The 11108-nt window shown below is 42.7% G+C and overlaps 2 protein-coding genes across 4 annotated transcripts; both read right to left on the reverse strand.

Moving 5' to 3' along the window:
* Nucleotides 1-3942: 3942 nt before the first annotated feature.
* LOC136485093 (L10-interacting MYB domain-containing protein-like) lies at nt 3943-10688 on the reverse strand. 3 transcript variants are annotated; one of them, XM_066482041.1, is made up of 5 exons: nt 10600-10688; nt 6301-6617; nt 6144-6216; nt 4099-4471; nt 3943-4017 (listed from the first exon to the last, which is right to left on the reverse strand). In XM_066482041.1, exons 2-5 carry the CDS (start codon nt 6613-6615, stop codon nt 3978-3980), a joined length of 801 nt encoding a protein of 266 aa, XP_066338138.1. In that variant the 5' UTR covers nt 6616-6617; nt 10600-10688; the 3' UTR covers nt 3943-3977. The 3 variants fall into 3 exon arrangements, with proteins under 3 accessions (XP_066338138.1, XP_066338137.1, XP_066338136.1); XM_066482040.1 differs by having other exon boundaries at nt 4099-4492; XM_066482039.1 differs by having other exon boundaries at nt 4099-4624.
* On the reverse strand, nt 6794-8232 carry LOC136485092 (protein ANTAGONIST OF LIKE HETEROCHROMATIN PROTEIN 1-like). The gene is made up of 2 exons (XM_066482038.1): nt 7600-8232; nt 6794-7517 (listed from the first exon to the last, which is right to left on the reverse strand). Exons 1-2 carry the CDS (start codon nt 8101-8103, stop codon nt 6831-6833), a joined length of 1191 nt encoding a protein of 396 aa, XP_066338135.1. The 5' UTR covers nt 8104-8232; the 3' UTR covers nt 6794-6830.
* Nucleotides 10689-11108: the final 420 nt, after the last annotated feature.

The following is an 11108-nucleotide window of genomic DNA, read 5'->3' on the forward strand; positions in this document are numbered from 1 at the left end:
TCTCGGCTTTCTCGAGGGTTACAAACGAGATGGTCGCCATGCAACTAACAATATATAGGTCGGAAGGATATATGGATGTGTCGTATATAGATTGGATCCACAAAAACTTGGACTCGTGAAAAGTTTTCGTCCGACTCGGCCCGCCCGTCCCTCGCATCCACGTCCCGCATCTCTCCCGCACGGGTTGCCCCTACTTGTGTCGCCGCAGCCGCTCAGCCGCCCTCACATCTCAAACGCCATCCCCAACCCCATCCAGGACACGGACCCTGCTCCATCCACCGCGATTACGCTGTCCGTGCTCAGCTGCCTGCTCATGGCGTCCTCCGTGCCTTCACGACGATGCCTCCCTCGTCGTCCACAGAGAAGGAGGTGGGCGGGTCCCCGGCCGGCGACGCGTTCGCCGGCTTCGCACGGAGCAGCGTCATGTCAACGCCCTTGTCTTTGCGACATATGAAGTGTAGCATGTTTTGTTGTTTCATTCACGATCCAATATATGCCTAGATGAGTGAATGCAATGTTTTTGAAAATTGCGTGTCTAGATGCATGGACTGAATATTGTTGAGAACCATTATATGTTTTATGTTTTCTTTACATTTAGGATTTTGGACAAGCTCAACTCAATTCATATGCTCTTTGTTTCTTTGAATGATTTGATTTTGTTAACGCCCTCAAATTTCTCCTTATCACTTGGCTACTAACTATGTATGAAACCGGCACTAGTGTGAACACAACATAGTGGAGATGTGCGAACCGAGCGTAGCTTAGCTGGTTGGGTTCCTTGTGGTGGAACCTACCCACCCGGATTCAAGACCCCGACTTGACACGGGTGCTCGCATTTTTCTGAATCTATTCTATAATTTAATGGCGATATTCTTTAAGTGGTAGGCGACGTGCCTGTCGACAGCAAGGTGCCTGTGAGCGTCTGCGTCTCTAACTGGGTCTCGCAAAAAAAGCATAGTAGACATGTGCCCATGTGTGTGTGATGAATGATTCACACAAGTGTGAGAGGTTTGAGGCCTTTCTGGTTGAGTCATATTTTATATGTGCTTAATTATGCTAATGGCTAACCAAAGGTATCATGTTGTGTTGTGTTGAGTGCGCTGTGAAACATGTCTCCTGGCTTGTGAATGTGTAGGTGTTGGTGCACCAAGACGGTCGACAGCGATGGTAAAGGTCAAGTGGTGGAGTCCGTGCACGATAGACCAGGGGCGGTGAAGGACAGATGAGATGGCTTGGACTAAGAGAATAGAGGACAGAGAATGGAGGGCTCATGAAGAGCAAGAGTACATGGGTGATAAAGACGGCGTCGACTAAGTTAAAGAGAGGATGATGACATCGTGGCACTTGGCGGATGCCGGACACACAACTACATGGGTGACGTAGATGGCGTCGGTAAGTCAAGAAGAAAGGCAAAGGATTCAAGCTTGGTGGAGGTCGGACATGCATCGACATTCTTGGACAACCATTCTTGGAGGATCTCTCTCACTTTTGTGTGTCCGTGAGAGAAGGCTAGGGTTAGAGGGAGGAGAGACTCTTGTTTTTTAGCTTTTTATCGTCCATAGCTTTGGCTTGTAATCGGACCTCATAAGTAATCGAAAGATCAAGTTTCATTCTCTGCTCAATCTCCTCTCCGAATCTGAAGTTTTTCTTTTCTGTGATTTTTCAGAGCTATTTTTAAAGAATATTCGTTCGTCGGTTTTGGTTGCGTTTTGGGGCGGGGCGGATTACTTGAGAAATTTTGGTGCTAGGACCATGGTTTCCAATATCGGTCAAAATCTCCTGATATTTCCGATATATCCTCTTTATCCGTAGGTTCCGATAAGGAAATATCTATCTTTTTCGTACAAATTTTGTTTAAATTTATTTAAATTTACATAAATTCAAATTAAATTTTATTTGAATTTGATCCGATATTCCCGATATATCATGTTTATCCTCTTTATCTGTGACCCCCAATAAATTTTAATTTCAAAAAATGAAAACCTTGGCTAGGACAAGTGTTATCAAGGCTAAGGTGATCTCCTAACAAATCTTTCACTTGAGCACCACGAAATTTTTATTTCCCCAAGTTTCCCACTTTCTTAGGTTTCTTGGATTCCGAAATTCGTAAGAAATCTTTGGTATTTTTGGATGGATCCGGTTGCGATTTCCTTTTCATGACGACGTGAGTTCACGCTTCAGATTACATGTCCATCAGATTTGAGTTGGCTCAACTTAGCTGTTCCAATTGCTGCTGAGTCCTGTGCACTATCTGAACTGCAGCTGCTATTCAGGCCTCAGTTCGGAACTTGGGAAACTGCTGCTTTAGTTTCATCCTTCTGCAGCTGTGCCTTCAACCTGAATTTTCACTTCAGCTGATTGTTTTCTTGTCGACACACTCTTTGTTTCTCTGACGGTGTTGTAGGTACAGCGGCATCAGCAGCAGCTCGGCTCCAACTCTCAGGTATGCACAGCAGCAGCCCAAAGAGTTCAGCAAGTCAGTCCGTTTGCATCTCGCCAAGTGTGTGTGTGTGTGCGTGTTTTTTTCCCCTTGTCGCCAAGTAGAAGTGGCAGGAGAGAGCAGCAGCATCTCAGCAACCATCAGGCACGCATGTACTACGTAGCACCATTTCACTAAGGCCTACTTTGGCAACAGGTGCTTATTAGCCCGGGGACAGGAAACCCCGATGGAATTTTTTTGAACTTCTTCTTCCCGCCTCTTCCCAGGGCAGGTAACCACGGGTGGGGAAAGTTTCCACGTTGTCCTTTGGCAACAGGCTGCCGGCGTAGAGAAAACTAAACTGTACTGTACTGAACTGAATTGAAACACAACACAAGACTAGAATCGAGCTGCAGTTCAGACAAGGAAAACGAACGAGAACACTGCTTAGCTTAAGGTCCAAACAAAATAAACAAACTGTTGCTGTAGCAAGAAGCTGCAGTGGAGAAAAGATTTGTCGATCTCCACTGAACTGCAGTTTCAGTAACGATACAGGGCATAGCAGTACACCTCCAGACCTCCCAAAATCAACACAAACCTAAACTGATTGATACAAAAATTTAACCAATATTATGGTCCTCCAGTTCATACACACCAATATTACATAGATGCTTGTAGCATAAAAAAATTGACAAATAGTAGCTGTATGTATATAAAAATCGACAAACAGGAGGAGCGAAATCTCGCTATGAGCTTGAACATTTTCTCAGATGCTTGTGATGAAGGGAACAAACTTTTTTTCGCTAATCATGTGTTGCTTCCACCAAGTCCTCTACAAGTAACACAAAGGAAATGGTGAGTTACAAGGGAATACGCAGCTTGCAAGAATATGCAGCAGAACAATGTAGTGTCATGCTTGCTACACATTTCATATCATGAACTGGTGAGTTGCATTCATCTCCCTTATCTCTCTACACATGAAATGGACAAAACAAACAGACTCACTCACCTCTCTATCACAAGATAAAAAAAGGCCGAGACATACTGTACATATAGCAAGATCTGTACTACAGAGAGAGAGCTATGAGCAAACCTAGCAAAATGGACAGGAGTAGCAAAATTCCAACACCATAACATGAATACACCAGCGACAAGGACTGAGCGACATGTACTACAGCTCCTCTACAAAACCAGAGGCATTATTTTTATAAACAAAAGAGGCTACTTGCAAATAAGATCGGAAACACAGCTCAGACACTGACCAATCTACCAATGTGTGCTCAACCCTCCCTGTAGGAAAGGTCTCAGGAAAGCTATCATGACAACCTGACAAGGACTGAGCTATGCTTTCATAGCAAGAAAATAGAATCTCAATTTAGCAACACATAGCTAACCTGACAACAGCAATCCAAGTTCTGTAGAGAACATAAGCAAGGACAAATGACAAATTCTAGGCTCACACTAATAAAAACATTTGACCTAACCAGTGCAATATAATGTGCTCACAACGATGGAAATACCTACATACAATGACTGCAGCTGCATTTTTCTTCTCAATTCAAACATTGCCTCCACCAACATTGCCTCTACAGATAGCACTGCAAGTAAGCACAAGGAAAAGCATTAGCAGCTAAGACATACCAAAGTAAACTAATCCAGTGACAGCTAAGCATTATTACCTAATCTGCTGTTTGAGCCAAATCAAGCGAACATTTTTGTTTTTCATTTTCATGAATACCTCCCTATCTATCTCAGATTTGAAGATATTCATAGCATACGCCTTCTCCACATCAGTAAGTTCCATTGCATCAACTTCATCGAGACACTTGTCGACTGAAAATGCTTCGTCTTGTTTCTTCTTTTCATTGAGTGCTTCCATTGTTTTACTTGTTTGCATCTTCTTAAACTGCACAAAACCATCAATAGCAGCACCAATGTGACTTTGCTTACGCTTTCTCCCACCACTCGTTCCTTGCACAGAATCTTGATTGGAAGGTGCAGACTGAGCTTCATTGCGTGCACTTGAGACGTCTAGCCCATCAAAAGTAGCACCTGGACTTGTGCTATCAGACACTGCAACAGGAGCAACTGGAGCAGCTAGAGCAGCCAGAGCAGCCGGAGCAGCTGGAGCAGCAATAGGAACAAGAGGAGCAGGTTGCAAGTGCTCAGTTGATGTGAAGTTTAGATCTCCTGTAGCAACACTTCCTATGCAAAAAAAATAGGAAGAGTTACTACTTTTACTAGAAACTGATGGGTGGGCGAAAAATAGGAACACTTCCTATGGTTTAAATCAGGACTGATTAAATCACAACTTTGTTTCAGCATGCTTTTTGTCTTTTCTTCTCTTCAGTAGGTTAGACCATAGGGCATAGAAGCGTCATAATTGATACTGCAGGGTTGCTACATCAGTGCAAATTTAATATGCAGGGTTTGCTGGCATTAGCCATGTAATGTCTAACAATATTTCTCAGTAATCGTCATGTTTCATGCAATCATGTATTCTTGGTACCAAACGTAATGGAATACACTAGTTGTCTTTATGTGTACTACTGTCTGCTGAAAGTGAAGCGTATTGGTTGATGAACAGGCTTGTGATGAAGACATGCCAACAACAGAAGCTATGTGGCATCCAATGAACAAGTTTTGGTAAACCTTCTATTCTTTTGCAGTTTTTCTATTCTTCAAGGTTTGTCATTCTCACAGAGAAAGACAAAGAACAAGAACAATTGCAGCTCTCCAAGTTGTGCTCACGAAAACAGGGAATAAGAAAAAATACTTAGATAAAAGTATTGTGCGTCATTGATGTCCTGGGGTTCAGGCATCACATTTAGCCAAATTATAGTTAACCCAACGAGTTGTAATGTTTTAAAATATCATCACAAAACTGAACTGTAGCAGCTATACTGAACTTCAGGTTATGCAAATGATGGTGAGGGAACTATAGAGCGGCCAACCAAGAGACGCTATAGATATACTGGTTATGCAAATGCTGATCTAACACTATAGTGCTCAGTTGATGTGAACTATAGATCTCCTTATTTCTTTCTTCCTAGTTTAGGCCAGTACAAGTTTGCAAGGCGTTGCAGCACTTTATATCGGCATTTTGATGTGGGACCTATATGTGCATCTGGAGTTGTTAATTGGTTCTCAAGTACACTAAATCATTCTAACAAATTTCATTCAATTTTGCTAAAAATTTTAAGGTGTGAGAACATAATCTTTTAATTCTAGGGTTCGGATTTTGATGTGAGTCCCACATGCAGAATTTAACACACTAATCCACATGAGGTTTTAGTTCCAGATCAGCCGGCTTTGATCTGGGGCTCACATGTTGACATGTCAGTGCTAGTTGGGTACAAAGTAGCTCACTATTATATTCAATCATCTCCTTAAATTTTTAAGATGTGAATGTGAGAATTTAAATCTAGGACTGGGCTTTTGATGTGGACCCACTTGTTTTATGCAATTTTATGTATACCTTTTATGCAAACCCCTAGGTTTTTTTAGCAAATATGTGGGTTCTCTACTAGTATGTGGATTGGATTAGATTGGGTTGAAATAATGAAGTTATGGGGCAGAGGTTTAGTTAAATATGTGGGTTCTCTACTACCATGTAATGTCAACATCATTAGAGGATATGAGCCCTTTGCAGCATATAGGAAAGCAAAGCAAAGGCGAGAAAAAAAAGCTACATAACCTTAGAGAGAAGTTTCAAATAACATACCAGCATACAATGACGTACAGTCTTCATATAAAGGAAACGGCTTCTTCTGGAACCTAGCCATTTTTCCATTATCCTATTTAATACCAAGACAACAGCATAGTTAGTACTTGCAACCAGAATATGGCAACAATTTTTTGGTTTAGTGAAAAAATCTTACATTGATCAGTTTCTTCCATTTTTCTGGTTCCGCAATGACCATGGCCAATGAGTCATTCCAACCAACACCACTATCCTTTAACGCTACATGTATTGCCTTCCAGCTGCCCTTTAGCTCCTTTTCCTTCTCTTGTAGCTGCTGCTTTGTGAAGCATGCTAAAGGATACATTTGGGTAAACTTCTCTGAGATACTTCTCCAACCCTCTCCACTCCATCCATTCTGACCCCTGAACAAGGGGATGTTCACATGGTCCCTCATAATGTCAACAAGACCTTTCTCATATCTAGAGTTCCATGTAGCCCTTGATTTCGACATTGCTGCAAGAAATAATTACAGAAATACATAGCTCATAAAATATTATAGAATGTATTGGAGAATTTATTACAGAATGTTGGATCACACAGAAAATGCATAACTCATAACATATTATAGAATGTATTGGAGAATTTATTATAGAATGTTGGATCACATAATGTATTACAGAAATACATAACTCATAACTCATAAATTACATTCCAAACACTACTATCCTACACATTGTAGGCAGCCCACATCTGATGGGCTATCTGGTCTCGTAGGGTATTTCCATGGTTTGATTCCATCTCACTTGGGTAGTTAGTGTCTCCCTCTGGCATGTCGACATAATTTGATGGGTTGATATTATCAGGTAGGATGTCTAGCCACTCTTCACTCCCATTCAACCCTCTAATGATGTTGTGAAACACAGCAGCAGCTGCTGGAATCATAACTTGAGATTCAATTGGGTAATGTGTCCCCACTTTCAGAATTGGAAACCGCTTTTTGAGAACCCCAAAGGCCCTCTCAATGTGATTTCGAAGAATCGCATGCCGATGATTAAACAATTCCTTGTAGTTGGCATATGCATTTCCCCTCTGGCCACGTCTCCTGAACTCACTGAGATGGTACTTAACTCCTCGGTAGGGAGCAAGGAATGATGGTGTGTTTGCATATCCACCGTCTACAAGATAGAATTTGCCTGCTGGCACAGTAAATCCCTTGCCAAGAGCAGACCGCAACACTCCTGCATCAGATGCGGATCCTTCCCAACCAGATGAGATGAAAGTGAACTTCAAGTCGAAGTCACAGGCAAACATAACATTCTGCGATAGTGTCCCCTTCCTATTTCTATAGGGACTAGCCTTGTCTTGTCCAATTGTGATTGGGACATGCGTACCATCGATAGCGCCGATGCAGTTCTGCAGGTAAGAAAATTTACTAAAGATTTGGATTGTATTTAGGAATGGTATTAAGGAAAGTGTACTGTATGTATTAACCGACCTGAAAGAATGGCATAAATCTAGGGTCACATGTAATCTTCATGTGTGTGTGGCTTGGATTCGGAAGTCTGATGAATTTTTGGGTTAATGTTGGAATGATATTGAAGACATCATATATTTTCCTATGCACTGTCTCACCACTATGTTGAAACTCCTTCTTTAGCCTCTCTGTGCTTGCATTATGAGAGAGCATGAACATAAAAATACCAAGTTGCTCCTCAATCTTTATACCACGTGTGTCACGCAGCAAGTTCTCGGCCCTGAGAAAGTTTGCTATAGTTCTAAATATTTCAGCCTCCATCCTAAATTCTTCCTTGCACCAATTCTCGTGTCCTTCGAGGATCTCTTTAACCTTTTTAGCACCAGAAAGAGAAGAGGTATGCTCAGGTGTTTTCTCTTCGTCGAGAAAGGGCATTACAGCAGGGAGAAGAACAAAGAATAGCTCCTCATCTTCTTCTTCCTCTTCCAACAAAAAATTCCTAGCAAGCTCTTCCCAAGAAGCCATCTAGTGTTACATATATGAAATTATATTATTACATATATATTACCAATTCAAATCAACTAGAGAAAAGGAGAGCACTCAAAGTAGAGAAAACAAGTATTAGAAGGGCAGATTCAAAGTATTAAAAGTCTAAAAAAGTTAAGAAAACAAGTATTATAAGTAGAGAAAACAAGTATTAAAAGTCTAAAAAAGTCAGAAGTACCTAATCATTTTCTATAACATTCTATACTTGGAGAGGTTTGGTTAGCATTACAGCTGTCTGTGGCTCCGACAGTAGGCTGCAGATAGAATGAAATGAAGTGGGAGACACTCCAGACAACCAAGATGTTTGCAGGCTAATATATATCTCTCAAAAATGTTACATGAATCTGACATTACGGAGCCAAGGGCAGAATCAAAAGGCACCTTGGCCCATGGCTGGCTGCCATGGAAGACACTGTGCTGCAACCGCTTGCATGCATCAGCATCAGCATCACAGACTGGACTAAAGACTAGCCTAGCTCCCTTGAACAACAAGAGCGAGCACCGGCGAAACAAGGTGAAAGCAGCAACAGGCACACAACTCCCGAATCCAAAGCAATCAAACAATCATCAGCATCAATCAAAACTACTATTGCGTCTATCGATCAAACAACTATACCTGAAGCACCAACATAACCTCCCAGTACCAGTCCAAGTGTTGATGCGCTATGCTATGCACAAGCAAAGGAGAACCAAATCAATCCATCCTTGTAGAAGCAAGCCAAGCACAAGCAAAGCTCGGTAGTGAGTGAGTGGTCATGGATTGTGAGTTGCTAGCGTTATTCTAGAGGACAAAAAATATTGTTCGTAATTTGTATTCTGAACAAAGTGATGCAAGTGAGCAAACAGGGGAATTACAAGCATTTTATATAGAGTATGCCAAGTTAAACAGAACAGGCTACCTGTATAAGTAAGTTAATTAAATACTCACAGGCAGCCAGACCAAGGACATCTTGGGTGGTATCTATAGGATAATAAATTACGTTTAAATAAAAAAATAAATTCATTGATTTTTTTATGGAACACGTGAGGGCCGGAAAATAGCAGATGGAAAGATATGCTGGTTTTTGGACTTACCAGGAAACGTACTGTTTTGGACTCTAAACAAACAGTACGAGACGTGGCCCTGGAGGAATCTTAAATCTACAGACGGGACTATTAATTAGATTAGATTGGCTTCACGTGTCTATGCTATTTATTAGATTAGATTAGATAAATACCCGTGAGTTGCAAGAGAATAAAATAGTAACACCATTATGTAAGTATGAATGTACTAGTTATCTAAAAAAAACTAGTATCACTAGAGAGCGAGTGCAATGCACAATATATGGAGCAATGGACCATGTCCTGAAAGCGACAACGGATAGCATCTCTTAATCTGGCAAAGTGCCATGACGAGTTCCAGACAAGAAACCAATTGCTAGATTGATGTACGAATGGCCGAATGCTGAATGCCTGCCATTTATACCAACCAAGCAAACACTACACAGTACAGTGCTAACGTTAGAATGTACTATGGAGCACATGGTCTTACATTTGGAACTCATCCACGTTCTCTGTGACTAAGGCTTGTAAGCACCTTAGTGGACAGATTTGGGCATGGAAAAGCTGATGTCAAAACAAGCATAAGGTGTTTTGTTGGCTGCTGTTAAGGAACAGGCTGAGTACCAGAGAACTTCTCAGGAAGAAAAACATGGAATTAGAAGATTACAGCTGTGTTCTGTGTGACAGCTCTTCAGATGAAACTCTAGTCCACCTTCTCTTTCTCCTAAAAAAATCAGCTCCAAGTTCCTTTCTTCACGGAGATAATAATCCTAATGTGTTGGACAATCTCGAACTCAAGGAATGGTCAGACGCCTCCAATCACTGGAGCAGCTGTCAGAGAAGTGGGGCGAGGATGCCATCGGCAGGTACATTTCTGATATCAGCGCGAAATGCAGGAAGGATCCTCTATCCATCAAGGGCATGGACTTGATCAAGTACGGCGCTGTGTTGCTGGATTCTGAATCCTAGGAGGACTACCAGTATGGTGCAAGGCTACTCGGCGCCTTCGTTAACAAGGGGGAAGATGTGAGCTGGGTGCTGCTTCCCTCAAGACACAGGATTCAGAGACTGATAGATTCACTTATGATAAGCAGCAGTAGCCGCCGCCACCTAGATGAAGCCAGTGTTCAATTCACTTATGCATTTAGATCCTACTAGTATTTGGTAGTGTTGCCATGTAAAACTGGCAAGACATTCCTTCAAAAAAAGAAACAAAAAACTAACAAGACTTGAGAATTATGGGGAATTAGATTTGACTTGTTTCCCATTTTTCGAAATAAGTGCTGGTTTTGATAAATTTGTCAAATTATATACTGGACAAAACATGATATTCTCAGCATGCTACTACAAGCACATCCAATGAGTAAAAGGTACACATCCAAGTCGCAGAAGCTCAAACTTGGGAGGGACAAGGAGGAGGGAGGAAGGACTCACTGGATCTTGGGACGAGGCAAGGCGGCCAGGCGGGGGCAGTCACGGAGCAGTGGAGATTGAGCCGGTGAGGTCCGGTCGGCGGGCGGCGGCGTCACTGGATAAGCTTCACGCAGCCGGGCGTTGAGGTGGCGACGGCAGCCCCAGGATCTACAAGAAAGAGAAGAGAGGATGAGACCCGAAACCAGATAAAACATGATATTGTTGGGAGAGAGGAAGGGCTCACCGGTTCTTGGGACGAGGCAAGGCAGCCAGGTGGGGGCAGTCACGGAGCAGGGGTGGAGATCGAGCCGGCGCGGTCGCGTCTGCGGGCGGACGGCGGCGGCGGCGGTGGCACTGGATCAGGCTCTGAGGCGAAACCCTAGCGGAGGAGAGGCGGCGAGAAACAGTCTGAGAAGAAAACCGAAACCCTAGCGGAGGAGAGGCTCTGAGTAGGCGGGCTCACCGTTGGCGTGAGCCGAAGCAACGAGAAGGCGGAGGAGAGGCGGCGATGGGATGCCGGGGCGACGGCG

The sequence above is a fragment of the Miscanthus floridulus genome, chromosome 10, assembly GCF_019320115.1.
Source record: "Miscanthus floridulus cultivar M001 chromosome 10, ASM1932011v1, whole genome shotgun sequence".
Classification (NCBI taxonomy): Eukaryota; Viridiplantae; Streptophyta; class Magnoliopsida; order Poales; family Poaceae; genus Miscanthus; species Miscanthus floridulus.